The sequence below is a fragment of the Elephas maximus genome, chromosome 16, assembly GCF_024166365.1.
Source record: "Elephas maximus indicus isolate mEleMax1 chromosome 16, mEleMax1 primary haplotype, whole genome shotgun sequence".
NCBI lineage: Eukaryota > Metazoa > Chordata > Mammalia > Proboscidea > Elephantidae > Elephas > Elephas maximus.
Genome location: NC_064834.1, coordinates 13,799,078 through 13,814,350, shown reverse-complemented (window position 1 = coordinate 13,814,350; position 15,273 = coordinate 13,799,078). Strand labels below are relative to the sequence as shown.

Genomic DNA, 15,273 nt, shown 5'->3' with positions numbered 1-15,273 from the left:
GGCTAAAAATATCTCAATATATATTTATCACTAACTTCAAAATTATAGTTATTACACTTGCTGCTAGATCTCGTTATTTAATATGTGAATAAAAAAGTACTACTATGCTAAATGCTACACATCTATTAATAGTTTGATAACTATTTCAACATAATTATTTCATTTGTAATTCTTGTATTTTACTTTGTGCATTTATAATATCTATCTGAGAAGGGAGCCCAGGGACTTCATCAGCCTGCCAAAAGACTCAAAGGCCTCACTGACATTTTCTGAAACCAAACACCTCCTTTTCCTGTTGCTTTGCCAATTAGAAAAAGTCTTCTGGAATCCAGGCTTTCTAGACTACAACTCCCAGAAGTTGAGGCAGCCCCGAGGCCTATCGGGAGTTAGGACAATAACTGCGTCCAATGGTTCCCGTGTTGTCTCTTGACAGCCTACAATTCCCGGCATGCACGGCGGCTGTTTATTCCTTGGGAACGTTATGGACGCCGAGTTATTGCCGGGATCTGTAGTTGTTTCGTACACCTTAGGGGGGCGGGGGGGGGGTGGGATTGGCTTCCTCTTATGGTGTCCGAGGGCAGACTCGAGGAAAAAAAAACAGAAAATGCAGCAACTAAACAAGCATGTCCCCTACATCCGCCCGTACCAGGTCCGACTCCCGAGCGCGCGAGGACGGAAGTGGCGGCAGCCGGCGCGGCCGGAAGTTCAGATCAGCTGATGGGGGAGGCGGCGCCGCAGCGGCTGAGAGGCCCCGGCGGCCGAGCGCCTCGTCCCGGCCCAGAGTCTCAGAGACTGGCCACGATCCCTGTTCGTACCTCACTGTTGGGCAAGGCCCAGTCCCGTATCTCTCCCAGGCCTGATACCCTCGCCCGGCACGGCCGCCCTGAGCGCCCCGGCCACCCCCAGCCCCGGCTCGCCCCTCAGGCCCCGGGCCTCCCAGTCCCCGGCCGGCGGCCCAGGCCCCGGATCCGCGGGGGGAGACCCGGCTCCGGGGGGTGCGGGCCCCATGGAGCTGATGTTCGCGGAGTGGGAGGACGGCGAGCGCTTCTCATTCGAGGATTCGGATCGCTTTGAGGAGGATTCACTCTGTTCCTTCATCTCCGAGGCGGAGAGCCTCTGCCAGAACTGGCGGGGATGGCGCAAACAGTCAGCGGGGCCCAATTCCCCCACTGGCGGCGGTGGCGGAGGTGGCAGTGGCGGTACCAGGATGCGAGGTGAGGGTGGGCGTGGGGGGCTCGGGCCTAGGGCGGGCCCTCCTCGGGCCTCGCTCGGGAGCTGTCCCGGCCTGGGAGCTGTCCCGGCCTGGGGGCTGTCCCGGCCTGGGAGCTGTCCCGAATCGGGAGCTGTCCCAAGCCTAGAGCGCACTCGAGTTTTCCGGCCTTCCTGGGTGGGCTGGCGTCAGGCAAGGCATTCTGGGGGCCTGGGCGGACTCATCGGCTTCGGCCTCCTCCACGCCAGCGCGCGGCGCGTGTCTGTGTGTGTATCTACTTGAGTGTGTTAGGGGAATGGCGGGGAAGGTTTGCGACGGAAAGTAGATCTTTGGTTGTTCTTTGCCCTAGAGCTGGGTAAGAGCGAAGACCCATCTCTAATTTGGGAATACTTAGCGAGTTCAGCCCGAGGCAAGCCAAAAAGTAGACGGAAAGAGACTGTGGGTAGGGGCCGGATTGTTGTCTGAAGTACTGAAGAAGAGAACATATTGAGGTGTCACCCTATTGCAGAGTGCACTGGGAGGTTCTTGTTTCAGGGTGATTATCTCTGATCCCAGCTGCACCAAGAAGGGATCTCATCCAGAGGAAAGTGGTAGTGAACAGCTGTGAGAGGAGATTCCATCGTCCATAGGTTTAGACCAGAGGCTTCTCTCTTGGTCATATTGAACATTTGTCAGAATCCAAGGCTGGGACCACTGGATTGGAACCTTAGATTTTCATCATGTCAGGCCTGGGCAAGAGCGAAGATAATCGTCTCTGGAGTCTCCTTATGAAATAGTTTTCTTGATTTTTCCTGTTTGTTGGCTCCTCGGATCTTTCAGCAAATAAACTGATTTAGTGCTGTGGAGAATGTTGTTCTTATTAAAGAGGATAAAGGAGAGAGCAGTGCATAAGAGAAGCTTCCCAAGCTCAGGACTCACCGCCCACTTTTCCTGTCTTCCTCGTGGCACAGTTTTCATCTTGGGCCTCAATGGAGGATGGATTTCTTCAGCTTCCTTCTTTCAGCAGTTGAGCAGCTTAGCAATCAGATTTGTGTGGTTCTCCTTTGGCCATTTCAAGAGCCCTATTGTCCAGACTGCCCAGCAGGGGTTTCCAGAGCCCCTTTAGGACACAGAGAAGTTTACATGTGTCACTTTTTAGAAGTGGTAGTAGCCACCTTTAGTTAGAAATACAGCACATGCCGCGTGTAAACGCACATACACGCACACACACAGATTTTTAGCACTTTCACTATGGGTCTTCCTGTGGACTCCCTGAGTTTTTATATTTGCATGTGTGGGTTGCCTTGTGGCTTAGCACTCCCTCACTCTAAGATCTTCAGTGAATTTGTATCTACCTGGACAGGCTACAGCCTGGAAAAGCATGTCATTTTTTCTTTCACCTGGGCCACCCTCAGTTGCTTATTTGGAAAACACTGTTTGCTTGTTTGTTTTAAAGGTTCCTTTCAGTTCCATGATTTTCTTACCTGTCTTCTGACTGGAAATTCGGTGACATGTCCAGTCTACTTTGTTATCATTACCTTTTTATTGAAACAGTGTGGAGAACCTTCTTGGGTGGTAACTCCATCCTACTCAGGGGATTCCAGGAGCAGCAGCCAGGTTCCCCTGGGATAACCCATCTCCTCACTGGGGCTTCCGTTGTGGGAAGTCATGGTTTAGGTGTGCCAAAGACAGTACAGCTCTCAAGCTTCTGGAGATCTTTTCCTTAACTTTTCTGGTCTCTTTCTATCTTCCCTCAGATGACGGCTTGGAGTCAGTTAGAGAAAAAAGATAGTAAAAAAGCAGTAAGAAAAGGACGCCAGAGGAGGGACATTAACAACGTAATATGAATCTAAAGTGCCTGTGGTACATGGGAAACTAGATGCCAAGCCATGTGAGAAAGGTCACTTGCTAGGGTCCTGGAACACACTTGTCTGGCCAGGAGTTTCCTGGATATCCCTGGTGTTTTCTTCTCTAGACCTTAGGTAGCAGGCTGTGGGCTGGGAATTGTCCAGCTCCCCTGGCTCCCCGAGATGGACTCTTTAGGGTTAGTGTATACTTGCAGGAGGGTCCTTTGGTTTTTCATATGGGTCTCTTTTTTTCATAGTGAAGGTGAGGCACAGGGTGTGACACTGGCATTGGTGCCAAGTAATCGTGTTCCCTGTTTATTTTCTCTTTTCTTTTCTCCCACCCCAACCTTTGTCTCCAAAGATGGACTGGTGATCCCACTTGTGGAGCTGTCAGCAAAACAGGTGGCATTTCACATCCCATTTGAAGTGGTAGAGAAAGTTTACCCCCCGGTGCCTGAGCAGCTACAGCTCCGAATTGCTTTTTGGAGCTTCCCTGAGAATGAAGAGGACATTCGGTGAGATGAAAAGGGTGGAACTGAAGGACTGACTGTGGAGAGTGGGGTCCTAATATTCCACACTGTCTGCTGGGCTTCCCCCAGAACAAAGGAGATACTGTGTTTGGGCTTGTGGTGAGAGGAAGACAACGGAGGGGGGAAGGAGTGCCAGGGATTTCCCCGAAGAGGGAGTTACACTGGGGAGAGAGCTGAGGGCACTGTGGTCTCTGACAGGGTCTGTTGAAAGGTTATTGGCTGAGTTGTGACTGTGTCCTCTTCTTCACCCCCAGTCTGTATTCTTGCTTGGCCAATGGCAGTGCAGATGAGTTCCAGCGAGGGGATCAGCTCTTCCGCATGAGGGCTGTGAAGGACCCACTGCAGATAGGTGAGGGTCCCATCATGCTTTTAGGCACCCCCTGCTTCTCTCGCCTCTCTCATTCTCTGTGTCCTGAATTAAGGACCCATTGCAAGAGGCTGGGGTAGGTTGTTTGTATCTCACTCCAACCACGTGTTGTCTGAGTAACTATAGGGCCAGGGTCAAGGGCAGACCTCTGACTTGGCAGCTCTCCCTTACCATGCCCATGTTTCTCTCCAGGGTTCCACCTGAGTGCTACAGTGGTGCCTCCTCAGATGGTCCCCCCCAAGGGGGCCTACAATGTAGCTGTGATGTTCGACCGCTGCCGGGTCACTTCCTGCAGCTGCACCTGTGGGGCTGGGGCCAAATGGTGCACCCACGTCGTGGCACTTTGCCTCTTCCGCATCCACAACGTGAGGGTCTCACAATTTATCCCAGCCCTATCCCATACCCCATCCCACCTTCTCTGCTGCATGCGTGGCCAGAGTGTGTGCCCCGTCTCCTCCCCTCCGCTGCCCCTCTGTTGCTATCTCCAGCTCGCCTTTTCTCAGATTGCTTCCTTTGTGTCTGTGTCCACCTTCAGGCTTCTGCAGTCTGTCTGCGTGCCCCTGTCTCGGAGTCCCTGTCACGGCTACAGAGGGACCAGCTGCAGAAGTTTGCTCAGTACCTCATCAGTGAGCTCCCTCAGCAGGTGAGTGAGGCTGGCACACCAGAAGCTTCAGGTCTGTGTATCAGCCTTCCCGTGAGGTGCATTGCTCTCTCTGCCTTTGCTCCTTCCCCTTCAGATCCTTCCCACAGCGCAGCGTCTCCTGGATGAACTCCTCTCCTCCCAGTCAACAGCCATCAACACAGTGTGTGGAGCACCAGGTGAGCATGGTGGGGAAGAAGGGCAGTAAGAAGAAAGACAGCTGCTAGTGCAGAGCAGCGCTTATATTGTCAAGTGAACCCAGGCCCCTATCTCTAGGTGACTGACTGCTTATCACCCCCAGACCCCACAGCAGGGCCCTCAGCCTCGGACCAGAGTACTTGGTATTTAGATGAGTCGACACTCACTGACAACATCAAGAAGACACTGCACAAGTTCTGTGGTCCCTCCCCTGTGGTCTTCAGGTAAATTGGATCTCCTCATCCTATGACTGTGGTGGAAGGGGAGCATCCCTCAGGCTGTTGACAGGTCCTTTGTTCTGTTTATTCCCTGCACTGGCACAGCACCTGTCACACAGAAGATGTTCACTAATGAGTCAATGCATGAGGATAATCGTATACGGTCACAGATCCTTTGAGAGATCAGGAGATGGATGCAGAGAGAGATTTAATAATTTTTGTCACGGTTATTCTTTTGTCCCCATACTCTGTATTTTGGGTCAGGACCCCGTTTGTGTTAAAGCCCTTGTATTTCACTTTCACCTACTTTATCAAGGGCATCTTAGGGGCATTCTTTTCTACTCTGCTACTTCTACAGTGATGTGAACTCCATGTATCTGTCTTCCACGGAGCCTCCAGCTGCTGCTGAATGGGCATGCCTGCTGCGCCCTCTGAGGGGCCGGGAGCCAGAGGGCGTCTGGAACCTGCTTAGCATCGTGCGGGAGATGTTCAAGCGGAGGGATAGCAATGCTGCCCCCTTGTTGGAAATCCTCACTGACCAATGCCTCACCTACGAACAGGTAATCCCCCAGAGTTGGGGAGCTCTGTGGTGTCTCATTGTCTCCCTCCCTTAACCTCATGCCCGTCTTTCTGACAGGGACACTGGTGAGGGCTACTCTCTCTTTCCCAGGGCTATTAGGTACGCCTCACAGCCCTCTTTGTTTCCAGATAACAGGTTGGTGGTACAGCGTGCGCACCTCAGCTTCACACAGCAGTGCCAGTGGGCACACAGGCCGTAGCAACGGGCAGTCAGAGGTGGCGGCCCATGCATGTGCCAGCATGTGTGATGAGATGGTCACACTGTGGAGGCTGGCTGTGCTGGACCCTGCACTCAGCCCCCAGCGGTAAGTCTCCTCCCCAGGCTCAGCACAGCACTAAGGCCAGGCCCACCCAGGACAGACCATGGCCTCACCTCCTGGTGCACATCAGACATGCTGTTACCCTAGTCCTAGGGAGGTGGGAAGTGCTGAGCACTAGGGTTATCAGTGCTTCGTGAGTCCTTTTCCTGAGAAGCTTTCTTCCTCCGTCCCCTGAATAGCACCTACTTTCCAAAATTCCTGAGTTTTGGAGTGATGCCTATGGGGCTGGCGCAAGAAGTGCTTCCTTGCGTCCTTTCCCTTCTCAGTACAGTGTGTAGCCCCCCCAGCAGCCTCCCACCCCTTGTTCCTACAGCCGCCGGGATCTGTGTGCGCAGCTGCGCCAATGGCAATTAAAAGTGATTGAGAATGTGAAGCGGGGGCAGCACAAGAAGACACTGGAGCGGCTCTTCCCTGGCTTCCGGCCGGCAGTAGAGGCCTGCTACTTTAACTGGGAAGAGGCCTACCCACTTCCTGGTGTCACCTACAGTGGTACCGACCGGAAGCTGGCACTGTGCTGGGCCCGGGCCTTGCCCCCACGGCCAGGTGTCTCCCGCTCCGGGGGCCTGGAGGAAGCCCGGGACCGGCCCCGACCTCTTCCTGCTGAGCCAGCTGTGCGGCCCAAGGAGCCTGGGGCCAAGCGGAAGGGATTGGGTGAGGGGGTCCCCTCAGTGCAGCGAGGTCCCCGCCGCCTCTCAGCTGAGGGGGGAGACAAGGCCCTGCATAAGATGGGTCCTGGTGGGGGCAAAGCCAAGGCACTGGGTGGGGCTGGCAGTGGGGGCAAGGGCTCAGCAGGCGGCAGCGGGAGCAAGCGACGGCTGAGCAGTGAAGACAGCTCCTTGGAGCTGGATCTGGCAGAGATGAGCCTGGATGACAGCAGCCTGGCCTTGGGTGCCGAGGCCAGCACCTTTGGTGGATTCCCTGAGAGCCCTCCACCTTGTCCTCTCCCTGTTGGCCCCCGAGGTCCTTCCACCTTCCTTCCTGACCCTTCAGATACCTATGAAGATGATGGTGGTGTGTACTTCTCAGAAGGGCCTGAGCCTTCCATAGCTTCTGCTGGCCCCTCTAGCCTACTCCCCAGGGAGGTCTGTACCAGGGACGACCTCCCTTCCACAGATGAGAGTGGCAACGGTCTCTCAAAGACCAAAGAGGCAGCCCCTACAGTTGGAGAGGAGGATGATGACTACCAGGCATATTATATGAATGCCCAGGACGGGGCTGGGGGCGAGGAGGAGAAGGCCGAGGGCGGGGCTGGGGAAGAGCATGACCTGTTTGCCGGGCTGAAGCCACTGGAACAGGAGAGCCGCATGGAGGTGAGGGGACACTGAGGGAACTGAGGTAGAGAGGGCCCGGTGCTCTTTAGCCACAGCTGGGAGGGGCCATCTGGCTGTAGTTGGGAGTATCAGGATATTTGCATGACTGTTAAAATCCTGTAGCAGGCTAACTGGCCTCCCTGGCTATAGTCCATTGTTTTTACTGCTTCCATATTGGTTTTTCTGGAATGTTTTTGTATCACTTCCCTGCTTTAAACTCTTCAGTGGTTTCCCATTGCTCTTAGGATAAAAGCGAAGATCCTTGGCATGATGTGTAAGGCTCCATTTGATGTGGCCTTTGCCTGCTTCTCCAGCCTCATCTAGCTACTGTGTCCCATATATTCCAGTCAGCTGAACCACTCCTGAAGCTTGCCATGGTCTTTCTTGCATCCTTACTTTTGCACAGACTGGCCTTTCTGCCTCGAATGCCTTTCCCTCACCTTGCCTGGTTAGCTCTTGCTCCTTTTTTGGGTCTCAGAGAGCCTAGAAATTTCGTCCTCCGGGAAGCCTTCCCTGATACTGCTCCTCTGCCTCACCTCCTCTGCCTGCTGTCCTGACTTTTCCCAGTAGTAGCTGGCATCACATTGTCTTGTGTGTATGTGTCTGTTTCTCTAACCAGACTGTGAGATCCTATGGCATACTCAGGACCAGCATAGGGCCCCAGCATATAGCAAGTGCTCAAGGAATGTTTTCTGAGTGAACGTGTTGTCCTGCCCCTGGCAGTGGGGCTTCAATCTGTCTGGTACCGTGTCCTCTCTCCAGGTGTTATTTGCCTGTGCTGAGGCCCTGCATGCGCATGGCTATAGCAGTGAGGCCTCCCGTCTCACTGTGGAGCTTGCCCAGGACCTGCTAGCCAACCCACCCGACCTCAAGGTAGAGCCGCCCCCTGCCAAGGTGAGAGAGACTCCCTTCCGCTACCCTCCCTATTCTCACTTACCCTGGCCCTCCTGTGTCCCACACCAAGTGAGAGCCTCCTTCTACCTCTTATCAAGGTGAGTCAGACACATCTGCTTGCCTTCCTGTGCTTCCCTCCCTAGGGCAAGAAAAACAAGGTATCCACCAGCCGTCAGACCTGGGTGGCTACTAACACCCTAACCAAGGCAGCCTTCCTGTTGACAGTGCTAAGCGAGCGCCCAGAGCACCACAACCTGGCCTTCCGAGTTGGCATGTTTGCCTTGGAGCTGCAGCGGCCCCCAGCTTCTACCAAGGCCTTGGAGGTCAGAGGTTCTAGCTGGGCCTTGTACCTCAGTCTCCCCAGAGCCTTCTACCTTGATCTCCATTGAGGTATTGGAGGTCTGAGCTCCTTCCTGTGACCTCAGGTGAAGCTGGCTTACCAGGAATCTGAGGTGGCTGCCCTGCTCAAGAAGATCCCCCTGGGGCCAAGTGAAATGAGCACCATGCGGTGCCGGGCAGAGGAGCTCCGGGAGGGGACACTCTGTGACTATCGGCCTGTGTTGCCCCTCATGTTGGCCAGTTTCATCTTTGATGTTCTCTGTGCTCCAGGTACGGTGCTGGACTCTACAGCAGGTGGGGAACTAGGGAAGGGGTAGCTTTCTCTAAGGAAGAAGTAAGAGCCCCAAGGCTGTGAATCACCTTTAAGACCCCTCAGGTAGCTTCATGGCTAGGTCGGGGATGATGTGGGTCTTGGCTTCCCTTTCATTCTTTCCCATGACACTTCTGTCTACCTCACCCCTTCTTTCATCCAGTGGTTTCTCCCACGGGTTCCCGACCCCCAAGTCGCAACTGGAACAATGAGATGCCTGGTGATGAGGAACTGGGATTTGAAGCAGCAGTTGCTGCCTTGGGTGAGTCTCTTAGTGTCTTGAAAACACCCATGAGCTAAGCCTGGCCCAGGCCTTGAAAGGTGTGAGACATGGGCCCTGTTCCTGAGGGACTCATATGGTAATGGGAAAGCCGGGATAATGTGCATGAGACCGTCAAGAGTTCAGGGCAAAATCGCGTGCTGTGGGTGTTAGGTGGTGTAAGGGTAGCAAAACAAAAACCTAGAGAAAGGCCTCAGGGAGGTGGTGGGATTTGGAGTGTGGATTAAAAGGTCAGTAAATTCTAGGTAGGGGAACACCGTGAAGAAAGACACAGCAGCAATCATGAGAGTGACACGGCACCCAACTCCCTAAAAGTGGTGGATGCGTGCTGGGTAGGTAGAGTTGCCCAGACCTGTAAGGCCTTGAAAACATCCCAGGGTTTAGGCTGGATGTAACAGGCAATAGGGACCTTCTGTAAATGATGTGGATTAGACCAAGAGAACCCTTTGCCTCACACGCCGGTGGCTGGGGACCCCTGGTCTGTTTGCCTTTGTTGTTGTGGCAAAACAACCAAACAAACAAACCCACTGGCGTTGAGTTGATTGCAACTCATAGCAACACCATAGGGTTTCCAAGGCTGTAAATCTCTGTTAGCAGACTGCCACATCTTTCTCCCACGGAGCCACTGGTGGTCTCAAACTGCGACTTTTCAGTTAGCAGTGGATTGCTTTAACCACTGTACCACTAGTGCTCCCTGCCACCCTGGCAGCCATGGTCATTTTCCATCCCCATGAGCCCCCCTCCTTCTCACAGGCATGAAGACAACGGTGAGTGAGGCAGAGCATCCCCTCCTGTGTGAGGGCACACGTCGGGAGAAGGGTGACCTGGCATTGGCACTAATGATCACTTATAAGGATGACCAGGCCAAGCTCAAGAAGGTAAGGGACCAAGGTGCTGGGCTTTTGACAGGCAGAGAGACCAATTTTACCACCATTCTCAGGGAGTTTCCAGTACAATGAGAAAAGAGCTTTTCTGCCCATAGGAGTTAAGTGGGGAATCTTGGGACATCTCATAAAGAACAAGAGAAACCAACGATTGTTAAAGGAGTGCTGGGGCATGAGGTGGAAGAGGAGAAACAGAGGGCATAAGGTCATTCATTCATTTCTGTATTTACTGAGTTCCCACGTACTCAGGGCTGTGATAAGTGTTATGGAAGATACTAAGAAACGTAGGCCAGCACCTGTCTTCTAGCTGGTTATCCTATACGAGGCTACCAGTTACCATCAAGTCAACTCTGATTTATGGTAACCCCATGTGTGTCAGAGAAGAATTGTGCTACATAGGGTTTTCAGTGGCTGATTTTTCAGAAGTAGACCAGGCCTTTCTTCTAAGGCACCTCTGGGTGGACTTGAACCTCCAACCTTTTGGTTAACAGCTGAGCATATTAACCATTTGCACCACCCAGGTTATCCAGCATAAGGATGTTTCAAGGAGAAAGGAAGGTCATGGAAGTTGGGAGATAAAGATGCATCCTGTCACTGCTTCTCTGTCCTCCAGATCTTAGATAAACTCTTGGACCGAGAGAGCCAGACCCATAAGCCGCAGACGCTGAGTTCATTCTACTCATCTAGCCGCCCAACCACAGCCAGCCAGAGGTCTCCTTCAAAGCACGGGGGCCCATCTGCCCCAGGGACTCTGCAGCCACTAACCTCAGGCTCTACAGGGCCTGCTCAGCCAGGGAGTGTGGCAGGGGCTGGGCCAGGCCCCACTGAGGGCTTCACAGAGAAGAATGTGCCTGGTGAGGTGGGGGCATTGGGCAGGGGGATGAATGGTATGGGGCCATGTTGGGGTGCCTTTCCTGGGCTCATCCCAATGTCCTATTTTTTTTTTTTTTTACCTAGAGAGTTCCCCACATTCTCCCTGTGAGGGTCTCCCATCTGAGGCAGCTTTGGCCCCAAGGCCAGAGGGGAAGGTTCCAAGCCGCCTGGCGCTTGGCAGTCGCGGAGGCTACAATGGACGGGGCTGGGGCTCCCCAGGGCGGCCTAAGAAGAAGCACACAGGTATGGCAGCCACTGGGATGGCATGGAGGCAAGGGTATTCCTGAAGGCTGAAGTCTGGTAGTTCTCCTGACTTCTGGGACTGACCTGTCTTGGGGGGGTTAGGCATGGCCAGCATTGACAGCAGTGCCCCTGAAACAACATCGGATAGCTCTCCTACCCTAAGCCGGAGGCCACTTCGAGGGGGCTGGGCCCCCACGTCCTGGGGTCGAGGACAGGACAGTGACAGCATTAGCAGCTCTTCCTCGGACTCTCTGGGCTCCTCGTCCTCCAGTGGAAGTCGCCGGGCCAGTGCCAGTGGAGGGGCCCGGGCCAAGACGGTTGAAGTTGGCAGGTCGGTAGGAAGAAATACTCTGATCTGGTCTATCCTCAGAGCTGCATCCTTAGTATAATATAACCCAACCATTATCCCCGTAATGTCCTCATCTACCCTGGTCCTTCCTTATCTACCCAGACAGACACCTATTTCAGAAAAACCCCAACCCCCGTCCCTACCCCATTGCCCCTTCAGGTACAAGGGCCGCCGCCCCGAGAGTCATGCCCCTCATGTACCCAATCAGCCATCAGAGGCAGCTGCACACTTCTACTTCGAACTGGCGAAGACGGTGCTGATCAAGGCAGGGGGCAACAGCAGCACTTCCATTTTCACACATCCATCTTCCTCAGGGGGCCACCAGGGTCCTCACCGCAACCTGCACCTTTGCGCCTTCGAGATTGGGCTTTATGCCCTTGGCCTGCACAACTTTGTTTCTCCCAACTGGCTCTCACGTACCTATTCTTCCCACGTTTCCTGGATTACAGGTACATCCAGTGTCTTGATGTGGGTATGGGAGGGGGATTACAAATGGAAATAGGAGACTTGTCTCTGTGTAGTTACTGATGTGATAGAAGAGATCATTCTGACTCTCCCGTGGTGCCCAGGCTAAACCCACTTTGGTCTCCTCTCCTCTCCCCAAAGGCCAGGCAATGGAGATTGGCAGCGCAGCCCTGACTATCCTGGTAGAATGCTGGGATGGACACCTGACGCCCCCTGAGGTTGCATCCCTGGCCGACAGGGCATCACGAGCACGAGACTCCAATATGGTGAGGGCAGCAGCGGAGCTGGCCCTCAGCTGCCTGCCTCATGCCCATGCATTGAACCCCAACGAGATCCAGCGGGCCCTAGTGCAGTGCAAGGAGCAGGTATCTGTACAGGAAATCTGGGGACCTGCTTCGGGGCATCTGGGGAGGGGAGGTTAGACATTGGGAAAACTAAGGGCCCCGCCCTTGATCCTCATATCCTGGAATTTACAGACTACCCAGTTTGTCCTCTGCTGGTGACACTTTACGTATTAGTGTGCTTTCACATCCACTAAGATTAGTATTATCCCTAGTTTACAGATAAGGATGAAGGTAATCACCCAGGATGTGATGCTTCGGGTAGGCCTCAGGGAGATAATGGGACTTGGGTGGGAGGGGGTGGTTAAAACTAGTTTGGAACTGCAACTATGACCAGGATCTTGATTCCTAGTAGTCAGCAAGTACCTCTCCAGTATCTGTATGAAGCACTCACTGCTCTAACTCTGGCTCTGAGCATTGGCCCTGACCTCTGATGCCTCCCTGGGAACTAACCAACTCTGAGGGAGACGTTACAATGTCATCTAGAAGTGTCCTTGAGGTGTATTAGGTAAAGGCCATCCCCCTTATCCCTCTGTGTTTCTCTCTTCTAGGATAACCTGATGTTGGAGAAGGCCTGCATGGCAGTGGAAGAGGCGGCTAAGGGCGGGGGCGTGTACCCCGAAGTGTTGTTTGAGGTTGCTCACCAGTGGTTCTGGCTATATGAGCAAACAGCAGGTGGCTCATCCACAGCCCGAGAAGGGGCTGCAAACTGTAGTGCCAGTGGGATCAGGGCAGCTGGGGAGGCTGGGCGGGGGCTGCCTGAGGGCAGGGGGGGCCCAGGGACTGAGCCGGTTACAGTGGCGGCAGCAGCAGTGACAGCAGCAGCCACAGTGGTGCCAGTCATCTCGGTGGGGTCCAGTTTATATCCAGGTCCGGGACTGGGGCACGGCCACTCCCCTGGCCTGCACCCCTACACCGCTCTGCAGCCCCACCTGCCCTGCAGCCCTCAGTACCTCACCCACCCAGCTCACCCGGCCCACCCCATGCCTCATATGCCCCGGCCTGCCGTCTTCCCTGTGCCCAGCTCTGCATACCCACAGGTGAGACCAGTGTTCTGGGGGGTAGGGCACATGGGGGCGGGAGTAGGCACTCTGGGAAAACAGTAGAGTCCCAGAGTCCTGGTGGGGTGTGGGAGTCTGGGGGGTCCAGCCCAACTAAGATGGAAATGTCAGGACACCCAGTTGTGGGACGATGCGGGAGAGCCACACCTTAGTATAACTCGTGTCTTCCATCTCTTCCTCCCCCTTCCTCTAGGGTGTGCATCCTGCATTCCTGGGGGCTCAGTACCCTTACTCAGTGACTCCCCCCTCACTTACTGCCACTGCTGTGTCTTTCCCCGTCCCTTCCATGGCACCCATCACAGTACATCCCTACCACACAGAGCCAGGGCTCCCACTGCCCACCAGTGTGGCCTGTGAGTTGTGGGGACAGGGAACAGGTGAATGGAGGGGAGGTAAATGGGGCAGGGGCGGTGGGAGGCAATCTTCTCTGTCCCTCTTTGGGCTCTGAGTTCCTCACAAGGCTTTCATCCCACCCCTAGTGAGCAGTGTCCATCCAGCTTCCACGTTTCCGGCCATCCAGGGTGCCTCGCTGCCTGCCCTGACCACACAGCCCAGCCCTCTGGTGAGTGGGGGTTTTCCACCACCCGAGGAGGAGACGCACAGCCAACCTGTCAACCCACACAGCTTACATCACCTGCACGCTGCCTACCGTGTTGGTGAGTAGGGGTCCCTTTCTGTTGCTACTCATTTGTGCCAGAGGCTCTTCAGTGCCTTCCCCTAGCCCCCTGCCGATAGCTCTTAATTTGTTTACTGTGGGGTCAGGTACCAGGTTTGGGTAGAGGATGAAGAGATGCCTACCCTTCTCTCCCAGGAATGCTGGCACTGGAAATGCTGGGCCGCCGGGCACACAACGATCACCCCAACAACTTCTCCCGCTCCCCCCCCTACACTGATGATGTCAAATGGTTGCTGGGGCTGGCAGCAAAGCTGGGTAACACCTCCCCTCCCCAGGACCATTGTCCCCCCCTCACCTGCTCCCCCCAACTTCCTATCCCAGACCTCCTTCCTAGCTCTTGCTGAGTTGAGGCCTTGGTCGGGTATGTGAGCGTGCGCGGGGGGCGGGGGGTTACCTCAGCTCCTGGGGTGGAGGGAGGCTCTCTGCCAGGCCAGAGCTGAGAGAAAAGTTGGGTCCCTAGGGCAGAGGTGGCCACCCCCGTCTCATGCCCCTCCCCCCTGCCCCCCAGGAGTGAACTACGTGCACCAGTTCTGTGTGGGGGCAGCCAAGGGGGTGCTGAGCCCGTTTGTGCTGCAGGAGATCGTCATGGAGACGCTGCAGCGGCTGAGCCCCGCTCATGCCCACAACCACCTGCGTGCCCCGGCCTTCCACCAACTGGTGCAGCGTTGCCAGCAGGCATACATGCAGGTGATGACCCAGGAAGTATGGAGCAGGGTGGAGCACCTTCTGGGCAGTCATGGACCAGATCACCCAGCATGCAGGGGTGAGGGGCCTGGTCCTGTGCTTGGTGGCTCATCCTCCACACGTCCTCCTCCAGTACATCCACCACCGCCTGATTCACCTGACCCCTGCCGACTACGACGACTTTGTGAACGCGATCCGCAGTGCCCGCAGCGCCTTCTGCCTGACACCCATGGGCATGATGCAGTTCAACGACATCCTGCAGAACCTCAAGCGCAGCAAACAGACCAAGGAGCTGTGGCAGCGGGTCTCGCTCGAGATGACCACCTTCTCCCCCTGAGTCTGGCTCCTCCAGAGCCCTATACAGGGACACAGGCCTGTGGCTGTGGGGGCCCCTCACACAGGGGGAGTGAATCTTGGCTGGACAGATCATCCCCACTCACTTCCCCGGTAGCCCAGACTGGCAGCTGCTCTTGGGCTGTAGCTTGGGGCCAAGATGTCTCAGACCCTAGAAGCTTAGGGTTGGGCGAGACAGCCCTGTCTGGGAGGGGGCGTTGGGTGGCCTCTGGTATTTATTTGGCATTTATAAATATATAAACTCCTTTTTTTACTCTAGTCTGCCTTGGCCTCTCCCTTCTTTCCCTCCATTGCAGGTGGAACCTTGAACCAAGGGTAAAGA

The 15,273-nt window shown here is 54.8% G+C and overlaps 1 protein-coding gene across 4 annotated transcripts; it reads left to right on the top strand.

Moving 5' to 3' along the window:
• The first annotated feature begins 701 nt into the window (after positions 1 to 701).
• Positions 702 to 15,214, top strand: ZSWIM8 (zinc finger SWIM-type containing 8). 4 transcript variants are annotated; one of them, XM_049855388.1, is made up of 26 exons: positions 702 to 1,214; positions 3,398 to 3,551; positions 3,821 to 3,915; positions 4,126 to 4,298; positions 4,469 to 4,576; positions 4,671 to 4,752; positions 4,875 to 4,995; positions 5,348 to 5,549; positions 5,698 to 5,873; positions 6,202 to 7,198; positions 7,961 to 8,092; positions 8,236 to 8,415; positions 8,518 to 8,701; positions 8,905 to 9,003; positions 9,775 to 9,899; positions 10,519 to 10,759; positions 10,863 to 11,021; positions 11,124 to 11,352; positions 11,530 to 11,819; positions 11,977 to 12,200; positions 12,728 to 13,216; positions 13,431 to 13,590; positions 13,717 to 13,893; positions 14,049 to 14,168; positions 14,490 to 14,600; positions 14,731 to 15,214. In XM_049855388.1, exons 1-26 carry the CDS (start codon positions 1,007 to 1,009, stop codon positions 15,189 to 15,191), a joined length of 5,697 nt encoding a protein of 1,898 aa, XP_049711345.1. In that variant the 5' UTR covers positions 702 to 1,006; the 3' UTR covers positions 15,192 to 15,214. The 4 variants fall into 4 exon arrangements, with proteins under 4 accessions (XP_049711345.1, XP_049711344.1, XP_049711347.1 ...); XM_049855387.1 differs by having other exon boundaries at positions 13,431 to 13,614; XM_049855390.1 differs by having other exon boundaries at positions 14,422 to 14,600; positions 14,731 to 15,034.
• The last annotated feature ends 59 nt before the right edge of the window (positions 15,215 to 15,273 follow it).

Coding starts and splice junctions, on each gene's coding strand:
- ZSWIM8 (XM_049855387.1), top strand. CDS start 1,007: ATGGAGCTGATGTTCGCGGAGTGGGAGGACGGCGAGCGCTTCTCATTC. Junction 13,217..13,430: donor CCAGCTCTGCATACCCACAG/GTGAGACCAGTG, acceptor CCCTTCCTCTAG/GGTGTGCATCCTGCATTCCT. Junction 13,894..14,048: donor GCACGCTGCCTACCGTGTTG/GTGAGTAGGGGT, acceptor CTTCTCTCCCAG/GAATGCTGGCACTGGAAATG.